The sequence below is a fragment of the Mandrillus leucophaeus genome, unplaced genomic scaffold (genome assembly GCF_000951045.1).
Source record: "Mandrillus leucophaeus isolate KB7577 unplaced genomic scaffold, Mleu.le_1.0 Scaffold32, whole genome shotgun sequence".
Classification (NCBI taxonomy): domain Eukaryota; kingdom Metazoa; phylum Chordata; class Mammalia; order Primates; family Cercopithecidae; genus Mandrillus; species Mandrillus leucophaeus.
The window spans coordinates 1433705-1444900 of record NW_012103365.1 but is presented as its reverse complement, the minus strand read 5'-3'; the positions used below and the strand labels follow the sequence as shown (position 1 = coordinate 1444900).

Sequence of the window (11196 nt, the reverse complement as noted above, 5' to 3'; positions counted from 1 at the left end):
GTGCTGGGATTACAGGTGTGAGCTACTGCGCCTGGCTATTCATTTTTTTTTTTTTAATTAGGAAATCTTCTGTAGCTCACATTCTTCCGTTATACATACTAATGCCTTTGGTTTTGATTCTTCTAAATGAGGGGAACATAAGGCCACAAGCCAAACCATTTCAAGATGGAATAAGGGTTTTTTTTAAAAAAAATTATTATTATTCTTTTTATTGAGACGGAGTTTTGCTCTTCTCGCCCAAGCCAGAGTGCAATGGCGCATTCTCAGCTCACTGCAGCCTCCGCCTCCCAGCTTCAAGCATTTCTCCTGCTTCAGCCTCCCAAGTAGCTGGGATTACAGGCATGTGCCACCACGCCTGACTAATTTTGTGTTAGTAGAGATGGGCTAACTACTGTTGGTCAGGCTGGTTTTGAACTCGACCTCGGGTGATCCACCTGTCTCAGCCTCCTAAAGTGCTGGGATTACAGGCATGAGCCACCACGCACAGGATGTTTATATATATACAAAATGCTAAAGGGAGACAGATGTGAAGACTGAGAAAAAAGCCCTTGGATTTGATGATTTAGTGGGGAGGTTTTGTAGTGTAGTGAAGACTTCCTATCATGCCTGTTCCTCCTTGTGTACCTGTTTCTGAGATGGCATTCAGTGGTCCCTTCCAGGTATTTGAAACTTTGTCGTTATCAGGATCCTTCTCCTGTGCTCATTTTATTCAGTAAGTTGTGTCAGTGACACCTCCATATTCTCTGTAATATCCCTTTGTTATTTTCCTCCCAAATCTGAATCTCAAGATCTATAAATGAACATTTTCCTGTTGATTCACATCAAACTGATCATCAGAGTGTGATGCAAATTGCAAATCTCTTCCTTCTTTTCACCTCTGTTATCGTCTTAATTGCAATATAGCAGACACTTTTTAGTTCTCTGGCCTCCTTTATCATTCTTCAACATTTCACACTGTCAATCAACCTTTTCTTCATGAAGCTCTCTTCATTTGACTCTTGGACACCATTCTCCTGATTTTCTCACTACATCTTTGATGGTTTTTTTCTTGGTCTTCTTTGAGCCCCCCACCTAAATATAGGTTACCTCTGCATTCTGTCCTCTGACTCAATCTCCCATAGATGATGTCTGGGCACTCTCAGCCTTAGTTGAGATTTCTACCACCACCCATCTGTTGAATTCCAAATCTTTGTCCTTAGCACAGACTCCTGCAGTGAACCCACAGATCTGTAGTTTCCAGTTGTTTACCAGATAACTTCCATTCAGAGGTTCCATAGAACTTTAGCTACAGTGGATTCGAAAGTGGGGACCAATTCTGGGAGCTCTTTCCCAGACTTCCTTTTTTATTTTCTGTCTTGATGCTACCAGTTGCTCATCATCTAGGTAAGACCCCTGAGTGAGTGACATTAATGCCTCCTTCCTCCCTCTCCACATTCATTAGATCACAAATCCTAATGATTCTACCACTCAAATTCCTAAATCTCTCCTAAATCTGCCTTCCCATTCTGTCCTCACTGCTTTAGCTTAAACTGTCATTATTTCTTGCCTCTTTAGTTTGTTTCCTAACTACTCTCCCATTGTGCAGTTATCTCCCCTGCTTTCTTATTTATTTATTTATTTATTTGAGATGGAGTCTCGCTCTGTCATCCAGGCTGGAGTGCACTGTTGTGATCTCGGCTCACTGCAAGCTCCGCCTCCCAGGTTCACGCCATTCTCCTGCCTCAGCCTCCCAAGTTGCTGGGACTACAGGCGCCCACCACCACGCCTGGCTAGTTTTTTGTATTTTTAGTAGAGACGGGGTTTCACTGTGTTAGGCAGGATGGTCTCGATCTCCTGACCTCGTGATCTACCCACCTTGGCTTCCCAAGATGCTGGGATTACAGGCGTGAGCCACTGCACCCGGCCCCCTGCTTTTTCTTTACTCCCATATATAATATGGCTAAAATTTGAGTGCTGATTATATCTCATTTACATGTGAAATGTTTTTGACATGCATTCTCAAAATCTAATCATCATACTGAGTCATTATTATCCATTTTGCTTTGGAGGAGAGTAGTCCCAGGCCTCACAAATAGGAAGTAGGGGAATGGGGATCTGATCTCAGGCTGTATGCTCCAGAGCCCATGATCTTAATTTACCAGTTCACTTACAGCTCCCTTTGCCATGTTTGAGTGGTCTTAAATGTCTTTTCTGAACTGGCCTCTGACTTTACTGTTTCATCTCCTCCTACTCTGCCTAATCTGTCTACTGTTTCATCTCCTTCCATTCTGTCTAATAGACCTGGAATTTCAGGCCTATTGACCTTTTTGGTCTTCCTTGAAGGTGTCATACTGTACCTTTGTGTGTTTGTGCATGTTGCTTCCTCAGCCTTGAATCCCTGCCTCTTTATCTTCAAGGTCCAGCTCAAATGACATCTCCTGAAAGGGTTTCTTGTCTATTAGTTAACACCACTATCCTCCTACTTCTTAATTAGCCTCTATTCTTTTCCCATGATATGCCTATATACAACTGCCATATTTATATTTATAGAAAGTTTGTAAATATAGATATTCGCCTTTAAATAAACTTTTAATTTTAGGATAGTTTTAGATTTACAGAAAAGTGGCAAAGGTAGCATAGAGTTTCCACGAAGCCCATACTCAGTTTCCCTTTTGTTAATATCCTATGTCACCATAGTGCATTTGTTATAACTAAGAAGCTAACATTGGTACGTTACTATTGACTAAATTTGACACTTTATTCAGATTTCCCCAGTTATTCTCTTGTGCGTTTTTTCTGTTCCAGGCTCCCATGGAATAACACATTACATTTAGTCGTCACGTCGTCTTAGTCTCTTCTGGTCTGTGATTATTTCTCAGACTTTCCTTATCCTTGATGACCTTGATAGTTTTGGGAAGCACCAGTCACATTTTTTTTTTTTTTTTTGCATAATGTTCCTCAGTTTGGGTTTTGTCTCATGTTTTCCTTATGATTAGACTGAGGCCATGGGTTTTTGGGAGGAAGACCAGAGGTAAAATGTTCTTTTTGTCACATATCAAGTGCACATGCTAGCAACATGACTTACTACTGATGATGTCAACCTTGCCCAGCTCTCTAAAGCAGTGTTAGTTACTGTGTTAGTAACTGTAAGTTACTTTCTACTCCTCTTTCCAATCTCCTGTCTTTGGAAGTAAGTCATTATCACAGCCCACACTCAAGGTGTAGGGGTGGTAAGCTCTACCTCCTGGAGGGGGGATTATTGATATAACTTATTTGGAATTCCTCTGTAAGGAAGATTTACCTCTTCTCCCTCATTTATTCATTCAGTCATTATATCAATTTATACTTTTTTATACATTGGGTTATAACCTAATATTATTTATTCTTTTGATCAGATTGTTCTAGCTTTGGCTGTTGGGAGTTCTTTTAGGTTGGTTCCTGTGTCTTTTTGATATGTCTCCTGTCCCAACCCTAGAATCGGCATTTCTCCAAGGAGCCCTAGTTTTATACTGGAAAATGGTATTAGAAACCAAGATATGGGCACTGGATGTGCACATTGTTACTGGGGTGTCACTACTACTTTGCCTTTCAGTGTACATATATGGATATGAACCCAAGTTTATATAAATATCTGTATTTATTTATCTGTTCACTTTATATTAAGCTAAATAGGAGTTTATACTGACTTCAGCTGATTCATTGCCTTCCCTCCTTGCTTATCTGTAACTTCCCTCTCTATGAGAAACTTGGCATCCATTACCACTATCCCATCATGCTACACTGTAAGATGGACTTTCCCCCTGTCCCCTTCACTAGGCTGTTTGTATCTTAGACACTTATTAAATCTTTGTTGATGAGTGATGAATCTTGAAGCTGTTATGTATCTTACATAATAAAAGTCCAGCATTTTAGCAAAAGCAATGTAAATCAATCTCGTAAAGTTTGAAACAAAACTTTTACCTGCTTTGTTATGTAACATGCTCATTGTAGAAAATATGAAAAGTGAGAAGGAAAAAAATCACCTGTAATTCTATCACCCAGAGATAATACTTAATATGTAGGTATGTGTTATTTTAGAACTTTTTCTTTGTATGTACATGTCTATACCCCCCAAACAATTTTTACAAGAATACATTCACATTTCACACGAGTTATTTATGACTTTTTTCACTTAACATAGTATTTCTTAAGGATGTCATGTAGTTGTATCCTAATTTAACTGTCTTTACTGTTTCATCTCCTCCTATTCTTAACCAATTCTCTTTTTTAAGATGTCCAAGTTATTACCAATTATTTGCTTTCATAAACCCTGATTAATATTTTCTTAGAAGTCTTGACAGGCTGTTCTGATAATTTCCTTAGATACACTCCTAAAAGTAGAATTGCTGGATTAAGTGTATTTTAAGGGTTCTGGTACATGTTTCTAGGGGTGAGGTTTTTACACCAGCATCTGTTTTTACTTTGCACTCCTTCTGGGAAGTACTCTCTAACATGCTTGAGGTCTTGCATCCCTTTTGGGATTATGACTAAATAGTTTTTCTTTAAAGCCAGGAACTCACAACTGTTCATGCTGATTTATTTACCTGCATAGACTATTGTGTCAAAGAATGCACTGCAGTACCGGGGAAATTCCCAGCATGATGCTCAGGAGTTTCTACTGTGGCTTTTGGACCGAGTTCACGAAGACCTCAACCATTCAGTGAAGCAGAGTGGCCAGCCGCCTCTGAAGGTAAGGACGCATGCTCCCCTAGGGCAGTCAGCTAGTCATGAGAGCGTGTAGATTCTTCCACTGAGGACTTGTTGCATTGCATTAATACAATGAAATTGACTAAGCTCTGAGTGAGTAGATTCAATGGCTACTTAAAGGACATTTCATTTTGTTTGCTACTGTGCTGGCAGTGTGAGATACAAGAACTGTTGTCCCCAAGGAATTTATAGTCTAATGAGAGGGGAAACATTTGCATGTATGATGAACTTCAGATTAAAAAAAGTGATTCCATTTCACTAAACTGTTTTTAAAGCAGAATGTGTTTGCTTTCTATTCTAGTAAGACACATACTCTGTAGTTCACTCGAATGAATACACAATCACAAAGGAAACATGGATTTTCTCTGCTGTTAGGATTGGATTTGACTATAGAAGCCCCAGAATGTTCTCATTGAGAAACATAATGATTAATTTTTAATTGTATACATGTAGTCTTACAAATATGGATACAATGACTTATATAATGGAAAAAATTAAGACTAAAGAGTTGCTTCCCTTGGGCAGTTTTTAAAGTTTTTGATGATTCTGCTCTGTACTTCAAATTTTAAATTTCTAGGTTTGGTAAGTTGTTAAATTATTCTAATTCAAGATCCTTTTGCGCCTGAACACTCTCTTCTGTCATATGACTATATGCATGTGGCTGATTTTCCCACCAAATTGAGACATCCTCAAGGTCAGGCACTGGATCTTATTATCTTTGTATCCTAACGTTCTGTACAGTTCTCTCTGCATATGGTGCTTAGTAACTAATTGTTAGGTGGAGGGACATGAAAAGTTAAATACAACATGAAGTAGAATGTGATTAGGCACTAACATACACAGCACAGCTAATAGGTACTTTTTTTTTGAGATGGACTTTCACTCTTGTTGCCCAGGCTGGAGTGCAATGGCGCAATCTTGGCTCACCACAACCTCTGCCTCCTGGGTTCAAGTGATTCTCCTGCCTCAGCCTCCTGAGTAACTGGGATTACAGGCATGCGCCACCACAGCCAACTAATTTTGTATTTTTAGTAGAGACGAGGTTTCTCCATGTTGATCAGGCTGATCTCGAACTCCCGAGCTCAAGTGATCCACCCGCCTCAGCCTCTCAAAGTGCTGGGATTACAGGCATGACCCACCGTGCCCGGCTACCATTAGTACTTTTAAAGTGGTTGAGGATTACTTCTTAGAGGAGTTTGGAGAATTGGAGGGAAACTGGAGCATCCTGGGGAAGGGGAGCTGGCTGGCTGAGTGCCATGCAGAGACGATCGCTGGCAGAGTCTGTGTGAGGGGATGAGTCCACGTGACCCACATCCTGCCTGCTGTGTTCTGGCTCCTTTAGCAGGTGCCCGTCACTGAAGTATCTGCACTTGATGCATAGCTTGTAAAGGAAGTCAAGGACATTTGTGATTCTCTGACTTCATCTTCAGCCAAGAATTGGTCTTCCTAGTCTGTGAAATTGTACTTTCTTTTTTTTTTAGCCACCGTCAGAGACTGATATGATGCCTGAGGGACCTTTTCCTGTCTGTAGCACTTTTGTACAAGAACTCTTTCAAGCCCAGTACAGGTATGAGCAAATCAGATGTTCCCACTTATTTTGTTTACCTGACATAGTTCTGGGTGATTTTAATGTTGAGTGTCTTACCTTTTGTTTTAAAGATCTTCTTTGACGTGTCCTCATTGTCAGAAACAGAGCAACACTTTTGATCCTTTCCTTTGCATTTCTTTGCCAATTCCTCTACCCCACACAAGGTAAGAATGGATTTAGTAAAATGAAGACTGTATTTTCTTACTGTATTCCTTTTCCTCTGTAGGCTCCTATTAGATCTTCTTACTTATTTGGACAGGTAGTGGGATTAATAATGGGATTGAATACAGTCATTGCTACAACCTTACAAGAATAAATGCCCTCCTGAGTTTGCAGGGTAAGCAGGTACATGAGGCAAGCAGGGGCTGTTTAGTCTGACCCGGTTTGTCATCCTCACATAGTATCGGGGGAGGGGGAGGGCTGTTGAGTGGCTTCAGGATTCTCTAGAGACCTTACTTTACATTTCTTGTGTCTTAGTTGCTTTATTTTGAACAATTTCTCAACATTTCCAGGAGTTACGCTGTTCTAAAGAAAATACAAAGCACAGAATCAAGTGTAGATATATTTTTGTTTGCTTCATAAAATGTTCATTTTGTGACGATTGCCTTTTCCAAAGATCTTGATGATTGTTTGGTAGTTCTGCTTAGAGCCAAGTGAAATTTTTCCATTTGGCTTCAGAGTAACACTGTGGGTTAGCTTTAGATTTTTGTTGATTTCAGCTCAGGTTTATTTTGCATTTCTATGTTTTAGTTGAAATAAGTGACTAATGAGAAGATCTGACTTTGATCTGTACAGGCCTCTCTATGTCACTGTAGTGTATCAAGGGAAATGTTCTCACTGCATGAGGATTGGTGTGGCCGTGCCTCTGTCTGGGACTGTTGCCAGACTTCGGGAAGCAGTGTCTATGGAAACAAAGATCCCCACTGATCAGGTAATAAGTCTGCTAAGGCAAGTTACACATGAGCCGCAAAAGTATTGCTTTCTGTTCTCTTAGAATTTTTTATAGTTCTTTGCCGAGTATGATTAGAGATTTAAAACCAGTTGCATTTAGAGTTGAGGGGAAAAAAAATCAAGACCCCAAAGAGTAAAATATATAGAGAAACTTTTCATGTTTCATGTAATTGTATATATAATTTTAAAAGGAGGCTGGGCACGGTGGCTCACGCCTGTAATCCCACCACTTTGAGAGGCCGAGGCAGGTGGATCACAAGGTCAGGAGATCAAGACCATCCTGGCTAACATGGCGAAACCCTGTCTCTACTAAAAATACAAAAAATCAGCTGGGTGTGGTGACGGGTGCCTATAGTCCCAGCTATTCAGGAGGCTGAGGCAGGAGAATAGTGTGAACCCGGAGGTGGAGCTTGCTGTGAGCTGAGATCGCGCCACTGCACTCCAGCCTGGGCAACAGAGCGAGACTCCTCTCAAAAAAGAAAAGGAGAAGCTGTGTACCAGGACCTTCTTGTAGCTTTGTTCATAAGGTATAATTACTTAACCCTTCTTAAATCATTCCCATGGATGTGTATGTGGGCAGTGGAGCGTCCTCGCAGCGTTTGATAGTCAAAGAGGCTTTGAAAACTTGAGCAGTGATGCTAGAAAACCCCTTGTGGTGATAAGAGTGGATATCTTGCTAGTACAGTGTTCTATACGTAATAGATGCTCAATACGTTTTGTTTTCTCATTATGGCTGGATCAGAGTCTCTTACCTTTTTTAGAGAAGAGAAAGGAAAGTTGTGCCTATGCCGCTTCCCTTTTGGGATGCATGTTTGATAAGCAGTTATGTTGAAATTGACCAAAAATACTTTTGACCTGTTTGGACTTGACATGTTTCTGCATATAGCTTTTACTCAATTTGCTATTATTATTTTATTTGGAAAAACATTCCTTATTTAAGATTTATTAAGGAAAGATGACTCAGTAGCTAAATTGCTTTCCCTAGATAGTAGCTTCTGGAAGCTACTATGTAATCCCTGGAATAATAAAGGTGTTTTGTACTCTGGCCTTATGTGGCCTTATTTGGGAAGTTACCACAGTAAAACAAATACAACCAGCAGTGTTACCCTAATATGGCAAATATCTCATATTTTTGTAGGCGAAGTACTGGCATGTTGATAAAATGTTCATATTCTTTCCTACTCTGAAAAGCCCATTGGCTCTTTCTTCCTCTCAGGATGAGGGAAAAGCAGAAAGAGAGGGAGCAAGCCTTTGGTGGTGTCCAGGGCAAATCTGGTTGCATCTTTACAGCTTCCAGCACTGTCTGGCTCCTTTTGCGTGTGGTTTAAATTGGTGAAATAATTACAAGTTTGCTGTTGACCTCAGTTTGCTGAAGAGAGTGAATTTTACTTGCATGTTCACTGGCAGAAAAACAACATGGTCATTAAATTCATTAAAAGGAAAATGTGCCAGGAACATTTTTGCTGGACTATTTGTGGAATATGCCACCAACCTCTTTTACCTGGTAGATCTGCAGAATGTTAGTGCTGGTAGAGGGGACCTCAGGGGTCCAGTCCAACTCTCTTATTTGAAAGAGGCTCAGAGAAGACGTGTGACTTGTTCAGGTTTGCAGGGCTGGTTGGTGATAGGCTGGACTGGAACCTGCATGCCCAGTCCAGTGCTTTTTCAGTAGACAGCGTGGCTGAGCATGTAATAAAGTCTTTAAATGTCTCCAGTGTTCTCCTCTCCATCTTTTGTTTCTTTTGTTCGTTTGTTTGTTTGTATGTATGTATATATGTACGTATGTATGTATTGATTGATTGAGACAGGGTCTCACTCTGTTGCCCAGGCTGGAGTGCATTGGTGCAATCATGGCTCACTGTAGCCTTAACCTTGTAGACTCAAGCGATCCTCCCACCTCAGCCTCCCAAATAGTGGGGACTACAGGCGCATGCCACCACGCCCAGCTGAGTTTTGTATTTTTCATAGAGACGAGGTTTTGGCATGTTGCCCAGGCTGGTCTTGAACTCCTGGCCTCAAGCAGTCCTTCTGTCTTGGCCTCCCAAAGTGCTGGGATTACAGGCTTGAGCTACCATGCCTGTCCTGTTTTTCTGTTTTATTGTAAAATATTCAACCATTTCAGAAATATAACAGAAAGAGAAAGTATCTCATACTAGGTATCTTAATGCTAAGGGTTACTAACTTTAATACTATGTTATATAGTATTCATTTAGATTTTTTCCATGCATATATACATTAATGATTTTATGTAAGAATCATTTACACTTATTGTTTTTACCTTGCTTTGTATTTACTTAGATCTTTGCATGTTAGTGCAAATATATATAGTTCATTCTTTTTAGTAGCTTTATAATTCCAGTAAGGCTATACTATATTTAACTAGTTAGTATTTTTGACATTTGAGTTGATTTTTTTTTCAATACAAATATCCATGGTTTAGGCTTGAAAAATAGAAAATAAAATGATATAGGAGAAAGCCTCAGAGTCAGATGTGGACTCCGTCCGCGACATGAGGCTGAATCGTTGTAGAACTTGAGGCAAGTCTCTTGGCTTCTCTCCTTTCAGTGAAAATGGGAGTTAGACGTTATGATCTCCTGGTTCTCTTCTATACCAAAACTTAGAGGAACCCTGGAGTTAGAGTCATAGAGTTCTGACATCAGAGTACAGGTGTCCCTCAGTGTCCATGGGATTGGTTGTAGGAACCCTTGCACTAGGATACCAAAATCCACGGTGCTTTAATCCCTTTTATAACATGGCACAGTATTTGCATAGAGCCTAAGCATATCATCCTGTATACTTTATTTTTACTTTTTATTTTATGGATACATAATAGTTGTACCTCCAATATACTTTAAATCATCTCCAGATAACTTATAATATTTAATGCAGTGTAAATGTTATGTAAATAGTTGTTATGCTATATTGTTTAGGGAATAATGACAAGTAAAAGACTGTTCAGTATACATTCAATCATCCTTTTTTTTTCTTCTGAATAGTTTTGATCTGCAATTAGTTGAATCCACATATGTAGCACCTACAGATATGGAGGGGTGACTGTATATTGTTAATATAGTTACAGAGGATATTGTGCTTCCAAGATTCTCTCATTAAAGGCAAATAAAGTGGGCTCTGCGAGATGTTTCAGAGCTCTCTCAGACCACTGCCAGTCCTGATGGTCTGGAGAAGTTCCTAGAATTGGGAGATCAATTAGTATTGAATTTCCAGTTACCCAACTGTTTACATTTTCCCTATTTTTAGATTGTGTTAACAGAAATGTACTATGATGGGTTCCATCGTTCCTTTTGTGATACAGACGACCTGGAAACAGTCCATGAAAGCGACTGCATTTTTGCCTTTGAGACTCCCGAAATATTTAGGCCTGAAGGAATTCTCAGTCAAAGAGGTAAGTGAGCTCCTGTTTTCATAATGCCACCTGGGTTTGCAGGTTTAACTATAGTCTACCTTTTTAGATGTCTATTATATAATGATACACATTTTAAAAAAATTGTGGTAAAATGCACATACGTATTTTTTTGATGGTATAATGGTAAAACTCTTACAGTAATATTTTCCTAGAAGAAGGCAACTGTTACTGTTTTAGGCAAAGATATGTCCATAGTTTAGTTGGGAAAACCTTATATTGAGATTCAGGACTGACTGTGACCTCCTTTAAGTAGCCTTTTTGGCATCTTATGGCATTCAGGAAGATATACTATGCCATAGTTGTATGTTTTTTGTTTTTCATTTTTCAGACAGAGTCTTGCTCTGTCGCTCAGGCTGGAGTGCAGTGATGCGATCTCAGCTCACTGCAGCCTTAGCCTCCCGAGTAGCTGGGATCACAGGCACATGCCACAAAGCCTGACTAATTTTTATATTTTTAGTAGAGATGGGGTTTCACCATGTTGGCCAGGCTGGTCTTGAACTCCTGACCT

General features: G+C 39.8%; 1 protein-coding gene across 1 annotated transcript in view; it reads left to right on the top strand.

Annotated features, from left to right (window-relative positions):
* The first annotated feature begins 602 nt into the window (after positions 1 to 602).
* USP31 (ubiquitin specific peptidase 31) overlaps positions 603 to 11196 on the top strand; it is a 57508-nt gene continuing 46914 nt past the window's right edge. Inside the window, exons 1-6 of the mRNA XM_011987959.1 lie at positions 603 to 659; positions 4571 to 4708; positions 6207 to 6292; positions 6385 to 6477; positions 7109 to 7244; positions 10523 to 10667. Of these exons, the coding sequence (XP_011843349.1) occupies positions 603 to 659; positions 4571 to 4708; positions 6207 to 6292; positions 6385 to 6477; positions 7109 to 7244; positions 10523 to 10667 (655 nt within the window). The remainder of the gene's footprint in view (positions 660 to 4570; positions 4709 to 6206; positions 6293 to 6384; positions 6478 to 7108; positions 7245 to 10522; positions 10668 to 11196) is intronic.